We start from the raw sequence: 17,155 nt of genomic DNA, 5'->3' as shown, positions 1-17,155 counted from the left end.
AGAGAAAGAGAGAGAGAAAGAGAGAAAGAGAGAGAGAGAGAGAGAGAAAGAAAGAAAGAAAGAAAGAAAGAAAGAAAGAAAGAAAGAAAGAAAGAAAGAAAGAAAGAAAGAAAGAGAAAGAAAGAAAGAAAGAAAGAAAGTTATATTGCCAAAAGTAGAAGTACAAGCCCTTGGGCAAGTTACTTAATTCCTCTAAATCTCACCTTTCTCTTCTCTAAAATGGGGATAATAGTAATACATATTTCACAGAGTTGTTGGAAGTAAACCTATGACCGTAAAATATATTTTTATATAAGATATCTATATTTTTATACTGGGATTTATGGATCCTATTCCTCTGCCCAATTCGATCTACTACTCTATTTTTAAATGAATATTAGTTCACATTTAGGTAACAATGGTGACTCTGTGGCAGGAATCATTTCATTCATTCATTCATTAAAAGTGAATATTTTGCATAATTTGCTATTGAAATCAAAGAAAAGGCCCAAAACTGTTCCTAGGCAATGCAAGAATCACCAAACTATAACAAAATCATTTCCTCAACATAAAACAATATAAATGACAAAAATAAATCAAGTAACAAAATTATTCCACATGGAATATGATCCTAATTTTGTATTTGTCTCTACTTTCTCATCAGAATAGAGGGAGAGAGATATAATCTATTCAGAACTCATGATCCAGGTACTAAAAACTTTAAATCAATCTCTTTTTACTCATGAAGCTGTGATTATCTTCTGGAGCAGGCTAGAGATCTCTCTGTGAAGCTTCTTGTTTGACTCAAGGTTCATTAGGATTTTGCCAGGGGTCCTGAATTCAGAGATGCCATGTGTTTTTCCTTCTGTCTCTCTACTCCCAACTGCAGCCTACCATTTGTTTCTCCATCTGCTTGTTCCTACTTTTCTTACTTCTATCCTATCACCATATGGCTCTCTGATTGCAGCTGCTCAGGAATACCCTAAAACTCCCCTTCTCCATGCAGTCCCCCAATCGATTTTCATTCTTATCCATTTTGAAATTGCATTAAGGCACAAGGTTATAAAAAGAATCTGATTTGCTAGAGCTTTCGTCAATAAACAACATTTTCCTTCTTTTGTCTCTGCAATAACCCAATGCTGCATGGGAAATTTCCCAATAAGGGCAGCATGCCCCTGTTACACTTTAAAATTTACAAGCGCTTTCTTCATAACAGCCTTGGGTATAGATAATGTTGCTATTATTGACCTTGTTTTACAATTTTTTTTTTTAATGAAGCTTAGGCAGAGGAAGTGACCTAAACCATATCACCTGGCTTGTAAGTATCCTAGCTGAGAACCAAACCCAGGTGTCCTGACTGTCCAGGTCATTATCTTTCCCCAAATCATAATTCCAGAAAAATAAAGATTTCATACATTTCAAGGAATTGCTTCTACGTTTCTTCCTTCTAGCTTTATATGGTAAAGTAATTGTAGATATAAAAACCAGAGAGTAGGCAGGCTTTCCCTTTATTTTTAAGGTATTATTTTGGAAAATTCACAGATTTACAAACTGGCCTTTGATCTCAAAATGTAAATTGTACACATCAACATCAATTGAAGATAGAAATTATGATTCTATATATAACTCCAGCTTTAGTAGCCTCTCCCACAGAGGATAGATAGTGTTGCTATATCTTTAAAAAAGAATGGAGGTAGGGCAGCTAAGTAGCACAATGGATAGAGCTCCAAAACTAGAGTGGAGTTCAAATCTGACATCAGGCACTTTCTAACCATGGGGAAGTCACTTAATCCCAATTGCCTAGCCCTTACCACTCTTTGGTCTTAAAATTGATATTATGACAGAACTGGAGAGGGAGGGGGAAAGGAAGAAAGAAATAGCTAGGTGGCACAGTGGATAGAGCTCCAGATCTGGAACTGGGAGGACCTGAATTCAAATCTGACCTACTAGCTTGTAATCATGGGCAAGTTGCTTAACCCCATTAGCCTAACCTTTACTTTTTTGTCTTGTTTCAAAGACAGAAATTGAGAGTTTAAAAAAAAAGAATAAAATCTTAGAGATTCATAGAACTATAATTCTGTAGTTACTTACCATGGCTAGAGAGAGAGAGATGAGGTAAAGATGAAGAGAACACTAGAGAGATTATGGTTTACCACCCTAAGAAAACAAAATGAAGAAACTTTGTTTTCAGAACTGAGGCGTCAGTAATGTTAGGTAACTAACTATAGTACTTCCACTATGATCTTCTTGAGAGTTGATATATAGCTAAAAAGTATTTGTGTGTTATTGTTTGTTACACTACTAACAATTTTAATAAATAGCAAGCTCGACATTTACAGAAATTAGAGAGTTTGAAAAAGTGATGAGCAAAAACTTATGGGAAAAGAAGTTTTACTAGTTTATTTAGAAAACTTCTGGGGACTCACAATTAATTAATGAGGGGCTTCAACTTTAGAAATTTATGAAGAAATTTCAGAATATATCCCTTGATTGCTTGGAAGTTGAGATGAGAAAACTAATAAGGTAACAAGAAATAATAAGTAAAAAGGGGTGAAGACCTTACCCATTTTAAATATGAGTCATAGCCTTTAAGATCCCACCCACTACACATAAAATCCCCTTCTCATGCCTCAAGCATTTGTGTTTTAAATGGTTTTGATACTCCCACCAGAGGCAAACCAAAACCACTCTTGAAATGAATGGCTAGTCTTAAAGAGTTTCAGTGGTCCAAAAAAAAAAAAAAAAAAGTCATTACTCTGTGGCCAATATAGAATGAGATCCCTGATCTGTGTTTGGCTGATTATATGATGATTCAATGGGGCTCCTACACAAAGCTTTTCCAGCTTCAAAGGACCTGACAGAGGTTGGCTTCCACTGGCACACAGAGCCTTCAGGAACCCAGAGTCCCATTCACATTACAATGAAATATGAGTAAAAGATTTTAGTGGAAAAGGAAATCCTAACTTTAGAAAATGTGACATTAATTCCATACAAATAAAACTACTAATCAAATCAAAAATTCCATTTCAGTTTCTTTTAACTATCTCCTGGTCTATGTTTCTAATTATATTGTACCCACTATTCCAGAGAGTCCAGTGAAATTAGAATGTTAAAATTCAGTGCTAGTTCTGATTCTGCCATTAGTAAACTATAATTTTCCACTTCTCAAGCTAGTTTCTCACTCTGTCAAGTGGCAGGGTTAGACCAGAAGATCTCCAAAGTCTTTTATAGTCTGTGGTTTTATAGTCAATTGAAGTATAAGTAAGAACTTGCCCTTCAATGCTTGAATATAATAATTAAAAAAAAAAAAGGGGGGGGGGCTTCAAAATCTAGCATCTGTTCTAGAAATACACCATGGCCCAAAGGAATGAACACTAGTTTGGAAATCAAAGAACCTGGATTCAAATCTCAGCTATGGCCTTTATAACTTTAGGCATTCTCTCATTTTCATTTCTTCTACACAATGAAAAGTTCGGACTACATGATGACTTCCTAGCTTTAAACCTATGATCCTGTCTTCAGTCTTTCAAAAAGAATTAATTCTTAAAACATTTTTTTCCCTGCTTTTGTCCTCCCAACAACAATAAATTCTTTAAAAAAAAAATCTTATTTTCTGTCTTTGTAACAACTCTTAAGACAGAAGGGCAAGAGCTAGGCAAACAGGGCTAAGGCCTGGTACTTCTTCATCCACTGAGTCTCCTAGTTGCACCAACAATGAAATCTAAGGGCTTCTTTTGCTTTCTATACCATTGCTTAAGCCAATTCCATGTGGCCATCTTAGCAGTTCACAGAGAAGATACCAACTTATATTCTAGGAGTTTCCTTACCAAATAGTTCCTATAACTACAGTAGGCACTAAATGCTCTTCGATTAGCTTCCCTTCCCTTCCCTATAACAGTGAGATCATAGTTCTAGTCCCTATCTCTTTCATTGAGACTGTTTCCCAGGAAGGATGGGATCACAGGCATATTATAAGAAGATACCACAAGGTTTCTTTTCCCTTTACAAATTAGCAACTCTAATATGCAAGAAGTCTCCACATGTGCCCATTTGTACCTCCCTATGTGCATTGGAGCTGTTGACCTCTACATGTGTGTTTATACTGTGCCCATTCTTTATCATGTACATAACATGAAGGAAGAAATCATTACCAATTGGCATATCAGGCTGTGTCCAGTTTTTTCCATCTGATGTTGCTGGGGGTCTAGTTGTCACTATGTCCATAACCGGAGTAGGAGAAACTACCAGAACAAAAGAAACAGTCTGTCAGAGACCATTACTATAACCCTGGGAATGTCTCTAAATTTGTCTCCTCTGTCTTTTCTGTTTCCCCCAAAGTCACCAATAGCTGCTTCCTCCAACCCCTATTCTCCATCATTCAGTAAGTTATGACCAGTTTCTCTATAGCTCCCAATGTCCTCTTCCCTAACTTTCTGTTAGGATGTGAACATCCTAAAGATAACTACTTCTCTTTCCTGCCTCCCCTCAAAAAGATGAGCTCTTTCTGGGTCTTGCCATATAGTCATCTTCCTTGTTAACTTTAATCCTATATCCTGATCAGTTTTGACTTTTCCCTCCTGAAATGAACTGCCAGTATATGCTCTCCAAGTCCAAAAAGCTGGGACTTGGGTTAACATCCTCTTCCTTCTGTTCCTTTTTAAGTTACATGCATGATTCCTACCCCTCAAAACAAACACACACACTCTCTCCCAGTATCTCTTTTCAAATTCCATTCCCCTAATCCCTCTCTTCATGGAACAACTTCAGGTGGCAAATGACAAGCATATTCTTGGTTCTGGTCTTCCCAGCACTCACAAGAAACTTTCTGACTTTAGGTTTCCCTTCTTAACATTGAAAAGTTCGAAGAGATCTCAGAGGTCATTTAGTCCAACAGGACTAATGGGGACACAGGGATATGGAAATAGAGGCCCAGAAAGGTCATGTAGTCACAGGGGTGCCCAGAGGTACATGGGAAGGAAGGAGCAGAATAATGATTTCAACTTCAATCCTCTGAGGAAAGGAGGGGGAAAATACCTACAAAGAACCAAGCACTCTGTTAAGTGCTTTACAAATAATAATTTTGACTCAAATATAGTTTTATACATTTGTAAGTATCTAATTTGATTCAAGAATCAGCACTCTTTGCACTATACTATATTCCCTCCTCTTCTCTCTACCCTTGGAAGAATTCAATCTCAATGAATTCCTTATGCATTTTTTTTTTTTTTTGCATTCTAGGTACAACTTTCCTTTAGACTTCTCTAATTTGCCTTCTCCTCCTCTCCTGCTCCCATCTTTCTTCTTTATGGTTCTCTATCCTAGCTATCCTTCACATCACTGATTCTCTTCTCTTAAGCCTGGGATTATCTTGGCTATTTGTTTGTTTCCCTTTTCCACTCTAAGTTTAATAAACTCCTTTGTTGCCATGTGGAAGCATACTAAAAAATCTCTTTTAGTTCAACTGGAAATATTAAGAAATAATATTTCTCTATTCTAAAAGTTTTTTCCATACCAGTACCAAAAAAAAAAAAATCAAAAGCTTTCAATAATACATTATGAGTGGAAAATTAAGTTCAAACAGAGAGGACTTCTCAGTCTTCTTTTCGTTTAATTCCTCCCCAGCCCAAAGTGACTGGCCAAGGAAAAACCACCCAAATTTATTCCATCCAAAAGGGAGAGCCTTCTATTATTCAGAAATAATACTGATCATACGGAAAAATCCCTTTGAATCACTGAGCATAGCGGTCCAAGAAAAAACTGAGTATTGACTACATTTTTGGAATGTTAGATAGTCTACAGGCATTTATTAAGTACCTAGGTGCCAGACATCCATTTAAGATCTGAGCATATAAAGCAAAGTAAAAAACAACCTCTGGGGGGCAGCTGGGTAGCTCAGTGGATTGAGAGCCAGGCCTAGAGATGGGAGGTCCTAGATTCAAATCCGGCCTCAGACACTTCCCAGCTGTGTGACCCTGGGCAAGTCACTTGACCCCCATTGTCCACCCTTACCACTCTTCCACCTAGGAGCCAATACACAAAAGTTAAGGGTTAATAAAAAAAAAAAAAAAAAAAACACTGGCCCAGAGAAGCTCTCAGCCTATTAGACGATATAAATGCAAATAATTATATAGAAGCAATAGAAATACAGGATAAATTAGAGACAATTGACAGTGGGAAAGCATTAGCATTTAGGGGATGAGAAGAGGCTTCTTATAGGTCAGATTTTAGCTGACACTAGAAGGAAATCAGGAGGCAGAGATTTTTAAACTATTTCAACATACTATGTTCTTTTCTTTATTCAGGATTCCTCTAAATGTTACCTCAAATTGTTTTGGGAGAGGACAATATGTCAGAAGATGAAGGGGGAACTATGTCATTTTGGACATATCTCACTAAGAGAGAAATCACTTGGATATTAAATTAACATTTTTATTTCGTGAAGACTTATACCTAAAGCAGAGAGTAAGACTTTTCATACTTTTTCTTCCCTCTGCTATTCCCTTGAAGGAAGTCCTGAGTAAATGTCAATTTGCTGATTTCATTTGAGGAGTTCCATCTTCTGGGGGGCCTTTGGAACCATGGTTAACAGATTCTTACCAGCCCCTAGAAACCCTTAATAGAAAAATCACATTTTTAATCAGTTCCCATCCTACTTCATTCCAAAGTTCTACATCTCATTGCACTAGGCTATACATTGCTTCTATATAGAAAGTCTCTCTCTCTCTCTCTCTCTCTCTCTCTCTCTCTCTCTCTCTCTCTCTCTCTCTCTCTCACCAAAAATATCCTGATTCTCCAGACAATGGGGACATTACCTGACTTTTTGTCCTTGGTGGTCATCAGCACTGGATGAGTGGAAGCAGAGGATGTTAGGGTTGTCAGCATTGGGCGAGTGGAAGCAGGGGTTGTTAGAGCAGTAACAGTACTGGCTAGTGTTAGAAATAAACATCAAAGACAAGGATTAACTATGTCATAATCTTCTTCTGCGGATTTCTTTGGGGAGGTAGTTTTTCTAGAACAAGGAAAACTGGAAATCTACCATGAGTCAGTTGAATCTGGTCTCAATGCCCAATTCATGGCTTTGCAAAAGATTTCTACACTTAATTCCTTTCCCAATTTATGTCTCCAGGGGCTCTTCCCCACTCTTTCTTTTGCCTACAACAACTACACACATTTGTCAGAGCACCATCCTCCTCTGAAAAAGTCTCAGCCCCCAGCTTACTTTCTCCAGGAATTCTATCAAAGCAAGTAAGGATCAGAGTAAGGTACCTCCTTTTTGTGAGACAATTGCTAGGTCACTCTAGAGATATATGGTTACAGAACCCTTACATTTCTTTGGTCTCATTATCTTCAAAGAATGCTGGTAACTTCTGAAATCTGCATTAAATTTCAGGTAATGTAAAAATAAGGAAATACTAAGAACTCTGGCCATTATGATTAGAAAAATCAATAAACGTTCTGTTGTGTTCAGATCTCTGGTTCATAGCCACTTTAAAAAAAAATTCATAGGTCTATAAACTAAGCTGAGAAGAAGAGTGGGATGTTATATTGAAGGTTGTCTTTGGCATAACCTTGGGTAAGTCACTTTCTGTGCCCCAGGCAACTATGTAAAACAAGAGATATTGACCAATTTTATGTCATGGACCTCACCATGTACACATTTTTGCAATCTGGAGAAATTAATGCACATATTATCAGAATGTTTTTAAATGCACAAAATAAGATATAAATAAAGGAAGACTAATTCTATTGAAATTACTTATATGTATGTATATATGTATATAAATTATTTTTCACTTTCAATTTCATGAACCCCTTGAAATCTCTCCACAAATCCTTGGGGCTCCATAGATAAGAATACTTTCTCTAATTTGCAACAGTGCAAAGAAATTACATTCAGGCCAATATTAAAAAGAGAAAACTGAGGAACTCTGAGTTCAGATTGAAGTATATTTTTTGACTGTATTTTTCTTGGTTTTGTTTTTCTTTTGTAAACAACTAATATGGAAATATATTTTGCATGACTTCACATGTATAATTGATACATGTGATTGATATCTCAAGGTGTTGGGAAGGAAAGGAGAGAATTTACAACTCAACATTTTTAGAAATTAATGTTAAAAAAAATTTTATCCTGAACTTAAAACATGAAAAGAGAGAAAACTTCTATATACATAGTAAAAGACAAAAAGAATTGTACACATAAAACCATGGGTCTCCATTTCAGATTGCTTCCTTTTTTAGACGTATATAATAAATTCCATACATGATTTCAAAACCATGCTGCTTGTCTGTACTTCCTTCTGAAACAAACCCCAATTCTTTAGGAAGTCTATTTAGATCAAACAAATACTCAGAAACTATTAGGGAGGATCCATTCTTTATTAGATGAATGGCTGGCATTTTGAAACACCTTTGACCTTTCCAGGATTTTACAGTCACCTCCTAAGTGGTCAAAGGCCTTTAAAGTTTGTAAGGGGGTTTGACATCCATTTTAAAGCCAGACTTAGCAAGATATTTAATCCTATAATTTGTCTAACAAGAGACAAGCTATTTCCCCAAATGAAAAGATTATCTTCCCTCTTATCTTAAATTTAAACTTGTATTATCAGGATGTCTAAAAGGAAATTTAGAGTAGGAGCCACAAGACTGGAATTGCAAAGTAAATAGGACTCAAATACATTAAGATTTTCCACTTTTGAAAAACAGGAGATATGCTAGATTTCTTCATATTCCCCCTAGTCTTTTTTTTCTTTCCTTTTTTTGAGAGGGAATGGGGAAGTGAGTGGGGGAGTACTACGTATCCCACCCAGACTGGAAGTGCAAAGACCACTCATGGGCTAATCCCACGACTATTTAGCACAGCAGCTTTAACCTGCTCCGTTTTCATAACATGAAATGGTTCACCCTTCCTTAGGCAAGGAGGAATTGATTCCTCCTCTCAGGGATTTACTATTATTGTTACAGATTTATAGTGCAGACACCCACTGAGCTCACTGTAGCTCAGAACTTCTGAATCAATAGGATATCCCAGTCTCATTGTCCCCTAGAGCAGGGCCTATGAATGCATCCCACCATACACAACCGCATTACCCTTTCAAATAATTTTCACCTGTCTAAATGAACTCACTTATATTTGCCAACTCAAGTATTACCTAAATTTTTGGATAAAGGCTAGTAGAATCCAGTCACTACAATATACCAGTGAGTCAGGTTCTAGTGGAAGAAAAGATAAAATAGGTGCCAAAAAAAGCTCTAGGGGGTCTGCCTTGGTTTGGCCTTATTAAAGACTCGTCTGTACTTAGAACCTTATCTCACTGAAAATACATTCTGTTCTCTGAAGGTAGTCCTGGCAACATGATACCTTGTCTCCACATAGAGTGAGTGTCTTCTGAAGAATGGCTATCAGATTCTTGCCAGCCTTTGGAAATCCATTATATAAAAACCACTTTTAAAAAATGAATTCCCATCCTTCTTCATTCCATTTCTAATCTCAGTTGATTTAAGCTATATATTGCTCCAATAAAGAAAGTTGTCTCCTCTCTCCCACAAATCTCCTTGTCTAAGTATTTGACTTCAGATGACTTCAGATGAGAAGAAGTAGAGGTGAAAGCAGTAGAAATGCTGACTATTATTAGAAATAAACCTTCAGCCAATCCAACCATTCCACAGATTTGGAACTATGCCCAAAGCTGTGTATACCCATGATCCAGCGATACCACTAGTAGGTATGTGACCCAAAGAGATTTTTTTTAAAGGGGAAAAAATATTTACAACAGCTCTTTTTTGTCATGGCAAAGAACTGCAAAATGATGTTCATCAAGTAGAGAATGGCTGAACAAGTTGTGGTATATGATTGTAATGGAATACTACTGTGCTAAGAGAAACTATGAGAAAGATGATTTCAGAAAAGACTGGAAAGACCTACATGAACTGATGCAAAGTGAAGTGAGGAGAATCAGAAGAACATTATACACAGTGACAGTATTATTATATGATAAACATTTGTGAATGATTTAAATGTTCTTAGCAATACAGTGATCCAAGAAAATCCTCTGACTCATGATGAAAAACACCATCCGCCTCCAGAAAAAGGACTGACAGAGTCTAAATGCAGATTGAGACATATTATATTTCACTTTATTCACTTTTCTTTCATTTGTTTGAGTTTTCTTTCACAAGATGTCTAATATGGAAAGATATTTTAGACTATTACACCTGTAAAATCTAGGAGAGAGAAGGAGGGTCAGAATTTGACTCAAATGCAAAAAATAAAAAGGTTAAACTTTGTTAATTGAAGAAAAAATAAAATATTATTAAAGAAAAAAGAAATAAACTTTCAAGGCAAAGATTAATCAAGCCACAGAGACACAAGAGTAATTGTGAGAAACAATCAACAAATGGATGATTGAGGCAGTGTGCAAAATGGAAAGATTATCAACCTTAACAACAGAATTCAAGCTAAATCACAATTCTGGTACTTATACAGATGGACATGTGATTTCTTTAGTCTGGGACACAATTTCTTCACCATGTATATGAAAGGAGAAGGACACAATCACTGAGGTATTTTAGAGTAGTCTAAGGGAACAGAACTAGCAACAATGGAAGGAATTTGCAAAAGGGCGGATTTAGAATGGAATGTAAAGTAAAGCTTCCTTAGAGGTAACTAGGTGGCCCATGCATAGAGTGCTGGGGAATCTGGAAGACCTGTGTTTAAATTCAGCTTCAAACACTTATAATTGTATCACCCTGGTCAAATCATTTGACTAGGTCTAACTCGTTTTCTTTCTTTAAAATGGGAATATAGTAGCACCTACCTCACTGGTTTATTGTGAGGATCAAATGAGATAATATTCTCAAAATGCTTTGCAAATTTGAAAGTGCCATATAAATGTTCATTAGCAACAATTAGAACCATCTCAAAGTAGAATGGCTGCTTAAGAGGATAATAATGAAAACACTGTATGTTTTCAAACAGAGGCTGAATGACCACTTGTCATAAGTGTTAGAAAAGGGATTCCTAATCATATATGATTTAGACCAAATGGCCGCTGAAGTCCGTTCCAACTTGAACTTGTTTTCTGATTCTATAATTCCAATTCTAAAATCTTTATGATCCCATAATCTACCTCTCTTTTAGTAAAGATAAGACCCATGGTAAGATCTTATATACGGTTCATGTGAATCAATTTCATTGGTCAGCATCAAGGAATAATTAATGAGCAAGTAACAGATGAGAAAATTGAAGCAGAGAGAGATTAGATCACATAGCTAATAAGTGTCTGAAGTCACATTTGAACTTAGGTCTTCCTGACTCCAGGCTTAGCGCTCTATCCACTGTACCACAAAACTCTCACAACTCGGGAAAATAGTTATTATTACCCTCATTTTGCAGGTGAAGAAACTGAGGCAGTCAAAAGTTAAGTGACTTGCCCAGGTTCACAAAGCTAGCAAGTGTCTGAGACTGGATATGAACTCAGATCTTCAAAAATCCAGAGCTGTGATTGGAATTAAGGAAAGGCTGTGCCGAGGAACATTTGACCTGGAAGACCAATTGTTAAAATTTTAGAATGAGAATTTATAATTTTGCATATTGGCAAATATTACAAATTAGGCCTTGATTTTTGCTGTTGATTGTTTTGAAAAATTGTCTTAAGAAAATGGAGAAAATGTAAAGAATACAGATTAAGCTTTAAAATGTGTCCCATTAGAAAGCCAGTTATTAAACATTTTCCAGCATACCCGAAAAATAAGATCTCTAGATTCTCAGTCCATTGCTCTTTTTCCACTAGACGTATTTGCCTTTTCCTCATCAGAAAAAGATCCCATTTAATTTCAACAAGCATTCATCAAGAGCCCAATAAACACATGAATCATTGTGTTAAACTCTGGATACTCAAATTCCAAACCTTCGTAAAAATAAATGGAGTAATTTTTGGATGGTGGGTAATAGACTTGGAAATGTTTGCCATGAGGCACCTAATTGTTCTTGGAAAGCAGACAAAAGATAAGCCCACCTAAACTTCCTCTCAGGTTGACTTCCAAGGGCCAAGATAAGTACAATAACAAAAGAGAAAACTTCAAATGGGGTCACAAAGAATTAGACATGACTGTGCAACTCCATCCTAAATGAGGTCTAATTAATTTTTAGGGGAATTATGAAAGTATCTTTAAATTTTTTTTAACTTTTCAAAACAGTAGGGTTAATTCAGCTGAATTTTAATAGATGCTATAAATACATGCAACACTTTTTTTTAACCTTTACCTTCCATCTTAGAATTAATACTGCATAGTTGTTTCAAGCTACAAAAGCAGTAAGAACTAGGCAAATGGGGGTTAAGTGACTTGCACAGAGTCAAATAGCTAGGAAGTGTCTGAGGACTGATTTGAACCCAGGACCTCCCATCTCTAGGCCTGGCTCTCAATCCACTGAGCCACCTACATGCTCCCATGTGACCTTACAGAGGTGGGAGAGGCAGAAGGAAAAATCCAAATTAAGTGTTGAAAGTGTCACAACTCCACGAAAACTAGGAATCATTCAATTTGCACTCACTTATTAAGCTCCTACACTATTTGAAGTACAAGGGCCACAAAGACAGAAGTGAAAAAATATTTGCTCTCAAGAAACTTATATTGAACCCAATTTAGTTTGGAGAGAAACAATCTAGTGACAAAAGCTTCATGAAGATGGCATTTGAGCTCAGTTTTGAATCATTTTCGATCATCTCTGTGCAGAGGCAGCCTGGTGGTGCAGTAGACAGAGTTCTGAGCTTGGCACATAGTAGGTTTGGGTTTGTTGTTTTTTTTTTTTTAACTCTTATCTTCTGTACTAGTAATAACTCTAAGACAGAAGAATAAGGGCTGGGCAATTGGGGTTAAGTTTCTTGTCCAAAGTAACACAGCTAGGAAGAGTCTGAGGACATATTTAAACCACCCTGGTCTTCCTAATTCCTCCTGGTACTCTCTCCACTGTGCCACCTGGCTGTCCCAGAGTAGGTGTTTAGTAAATACTTGTTTCATTTCTTCAGTCTTGTATAGCAGGGCAGTTATCACCACTCTCCAAGTGGAGTGTCTACACTCTTTAACACTTTCTTCTAGGCCCACTTGCTCTTGGCATCTCCCATTCCCAGAGGCAGCTTCTTTATAGTTAGCCCTTTGGGGACTCTGTGTTGAGTCTTATCTTGAAAGCTAACATCCCAAATCCCTTTCCTCCTTAAAAAAAAAAATCAGTAGACTCAAGGGCGGAACTCAGAGTTTGAGGTCTCACACATTGGGCTGTGACTAATGAGGCATTTCTGTGACTGACTTTTTTGTAAGTCATTGTCTAATGAGGAAGATGACATCAGACACCAACTAACTTTCAAAAACCATCCAATAAAAGTTAAATTCTTAGGGGCAGCTGGGTAGCTCAGTGGATTGAGAGTCAGGCCTAGAGTCAGACACTTCCCAGTTGTGTGACCCTGGACAAGTCACTTGACCCCCATTGCCTACCCTTGCCACTTTTCTGCCTAGGAGACAATACACAGAAGTTAAGGGTTTAAAAAAATAAAAAGTTAAACTCTTTGAAGGCAAGGTCTTCATATTTATTTTCCCATACCTCTCTGTGTCTTATACGTAAGGGGTTTAAAAAATGTTTGTTGAGGGGTAGCTAGTGAAGTGAGTAAAATGTCAGACCTGGAGTCAGGAGAACTTGGGTTCAAATCTGACCTCAGACACTTCCTAGCTGTGTGATGAGGAGCAACTCACTTAACCCTGTTTACCTAGCCCTTTCTCTTCTGTTTTAGAGTGGCTCACTAAGACAGAAAGTAGGAACTTTTTTAAATGTTTTTGTTGAACTGCTGAACCACACTGAATCTCTTCATCTCCATCAGGGGCACCTTAATATTATCTCAATACGGGAATAGAGCCACTTGTTCTGTCTGATCAACAAACCTAAGTTCCTTTGACTTCCTAAGTGTCCCTTAGGAAGATTTTCAAAGAGAAAAGAAAAGGAACGAGAGAAATTAAGCATTTGAACAACACCTACTATGTGCTCAACTCTGGGCTAAGTGTTTACAAATATATCTCATTTGGGGAAAAGAAAAAGACTCACCTTGTTCAACCTTCAATATTATTGTGACTTTCTTGTCATTAAACCAACCAGAAAGTTCCACACGGCAGCAATACTTCCCAGCATCTTCCTCTGTCAGGTTATATATTGTCAACGACACGATCCCCTGAGTAAGATTCTCCTTTAGGTGATATCTGCTAGAGTGCTGAAAGGTCACCTTGTGTCCATCTGTCCAGATGATTTCATTTGAGCATTTATTCAGAGGACACGGTCCCCGACCCCAGCACATGGATGTGACACCTCCCTCCTCGTGTACTGAATAATCACAGGGCAAAGTGACAGATTGGCCCACTATTCCTGTCACAATTTGTGCAGACAAAGAAGGACCTGCTGATAAAGAGAAAAGAGAAGAAGTTAGAAAGCATCCAATTGGGGCCTGCAGTGGAGAGAGCCCTAGACTTGGAGTCAGAAACAGGAGTTCAAACTTGTCTCAGATACTAGCTCTTTGTCCCTAGGAAAGCCACTTAGGCTACCTCCATTTCAGTTTCCTTCACCTTGTAAAATAGTGATACTAACAGCATCTTCCTTCCTCACAGGGCTTTGAGAATCAAAGGAGGCAGCATATACAAAATGTTTCACAAAGCTTGAAGAACTATAAAATGCTAGCAATTTTTTTTAAGTGAGGAGGTGTAAGCATAAGGAGAAATAAAGAGGAATAAGTTACTTTGAAGAATGTGGAGGAAGAGATAGGGACTAGGTCCATGATTTCAATAGTATTAGGAACTCCCCAATGAGGAAACGGTCTCTACCATAGATTTAGCACCACCTTCTAGTCTTAGAGAGCTTGCTTAATAAAACCTGCCCACCATACTCTAGAGCTTAACAAATCCAGATTAAAATAATACAATTGGGAAATATTTAATAAGATAAGTAAAAATTCAATCAGAGAGAGAAAAGGGTGGAAAGAGATTTTGATAAACAAATGAGAGGATAGATAAATGGATGGAGAGAAAGAGAGAGATGAGATGGAGAGAAAGAGATGGATAGATTTGATGTGTGTGTGTATGTATATGTATGTACATATCTCTTCTCATTATACCATGTTAGTCCAAAGCAATTCAAGCAGCATAAAGGTAAGTTGTGGATGGCTCACCAATTACATTCAATTTGATGACCTTCTGGCAAACCCCTGACAAATGACACTAGAGTTGAAGGCCAAAGACCTTGGTTCAAATAGAACCTCTGAGGATTACAATAGGTGTGACCTTGGGCAAGTGATTGAACCACTTTAGTTATCAGATTCCATGTCTGGAAAATGAGGAAGTTGCACTAGCTAGTCTCTGCAGTCTCTTCTAGGTCTAAATCTATCATTCTTTGATCCTAAATAAAGAGCAATTTTGCTACTTCATTCACAGAAGACATTTGACCTCAACTTGGTTCCTGGCTCACTTGTTAGTAATCCCTCTCCACTCCGCATAGACTCCATGGTTCTTTAATCTGAACTAATCTTTCAGTTTGCTAAATCAAACATCCCTTTTCTGTCCTTATTTCTCCATCCACAAGTGTCTTTCTCATAGATCAGAAATTCCCAAACCTTGACATGCCCTTTACATGAAGATTATCAAAGGGTTAGGGGGGAATATTTTTAAAATAACAATATCAAAGAAAAAGAGCTAATTCCATTTATAAAAACTTTTTCTTTCTCTGGTCTCATTAAACCCAAATCAAGAAATGACCTAGAGACTGAAAATGATATGTAGGTTTCAGTTTTAAAACTTTAAGAAGAATGAAACTGTTGATATGAAACAGAATGAAGTGCTTCACTAATTTATTAAACTGTATTCTGATAAACAATTTAACAACTTCATGATATTAAAAATGTTAAGTACCAAATAAAATTCTTTATGAAAAATTAATTAACTGTGCATATGCCTGGTAAACTAACATTCATTTACTTTAGTACTCAATAGGGAGTAGGAGATTGACTTAAATCAAGAATGAGGACCAATAAAAACCCCAAAGTCCTCCTTTATGAAGATCATCCCACCTACCCTTCACATACCTGCAATTAGCACCATCAGGACACAACTGAACAAGACAGGAAGCCCCATGGCACCAGCTGGAAAAAAGTAAGACAAGAGACTGGTTTAGTCTCCTGAGAAAGAGAGGGTTTTTAGAAAGGTCTGAGTCTTCAGTTTTAACTTCCTCTTTCCCTTGCCTTGACAAGTCATATGAGACGTCAAACTTGGGAAACAAGAGTCCTCCAGGCAGCAGCAAAGCCCATGGCACCTGCTGTCCAGTTGTTGCCTTACCTCTGGGTTATGAGATCTGCTACTTCCAGGAATTTTGGAAAGAGAAACTTCAATTTACCTAGAATATCCTAGTTCCCACCACACAAAAATCCATTCTAAGTTGTAATTTCTAACCCAGCAGAGACAAAGAAAAGGGAAGAAGACTATATGGTATGACTAAATTAAGGGAGTACAAGAAAGAAATCTGACTTTCCCAGTGCCCAAGAGAGGTCTTCTTCCTTGGGAACACAGACCTAATGGCACCCCTTTTATAGATGTGGGTTGACATTTAGGAAGTCCCTCCCCAATCTCTAGTACTCGACAAAGTTCATTTTGTTCATTAGCCACAAAGTATACCCATGAGCCTAGTGATGTTATTTTGAAATGTTTCACTGACAAAAGGTCTCATATATATTAAAATATTCACTAGCAACGCTTTTTTGTGAAATAACAAAGAACTAAAACCTAAATCATTTCCTATAAGTTAAAGAATAATAAAATAAATCAAGAATATGAAGAATACAGAAGCGTGACAAGACATATGAAATGAAACAAAGTCCATAGAAAGCAATATTAACAGTGTTAGAAAGAGTGCTGGTTCTGAGGGATTTATGGTAAAGAACGCTACCCACATTCAGAGGAAGAACTACAGGAGTGGAAATAGAAGAAAAACAACTGCTTGAACGCATGGGTTGAGGCGGACATGATTGGGGATGTAGACTCGAAACGACCACACCAATGCAACTATCAACAATTTGGAAATATGTCTTGATCAATGACACATGTTAAAACCAGGGGAAATACGCATCAGCCATGGTGGGGTGGAGGGGGGAAG

The 17,155-nt window shown here is 37.2% G+C and overlaps 1 protein-coding gene across 1 annotated transcript in view; it reads right to left on the bottom strand.

Annotated features, from left to right (window-relative positions):
* LOC123233809 (hepatitis A virus cellular receptor 1 homolog) overlaps positions 1 to 16,140 on the bottom strand; it is a 31,920-nt gene extending 15,780 nt beyond the window's left edge. The window contains exons 1-4 of the mRNA XM_044659852.1: positions 16,092 to 16,140; positions 14,072 to 14,419; positions 6,792 to 6,905; positions 4,131 to 4,220 (exon numbers count right to left, since the gene is read on the bottom strand). Of these exons, the coding sequence (XP_044515787.1) occupies positions 4,131 to 4,220; positions 6,792 to 6,905; positions 14,072 to 14,419; positions 16,092 to 16,140 (601 nt within the window). The remainder of the gene's footprint in view (positions 1 to 4,130; positions 4,221 to 6,791; positions 6,906 to 14,071; positions 14,420 to 16,091) is intronic.
* Between the last annotated feature and the right edge of the window lie 1,015 nt (positions 16,141 to 17,155).

This window comes from Gracilinanus agilis, chromosome 2, assembly GCF_016433145.1.
Source record: "Gracilinanus agilis isolate LMUSP501 chromosome 2, AgileGrace, whole genome shotgun sequence".
Lineage (NCBI taxonomy): Eukaryota > Metazoa > Chordata > Mammalia > Didelphimorphia > Didelphidae > Gracilinanus > Gracilinanus agilis.
This window is presented reverse-complemented; position numbering and strand designations above follow the sequence as displayed.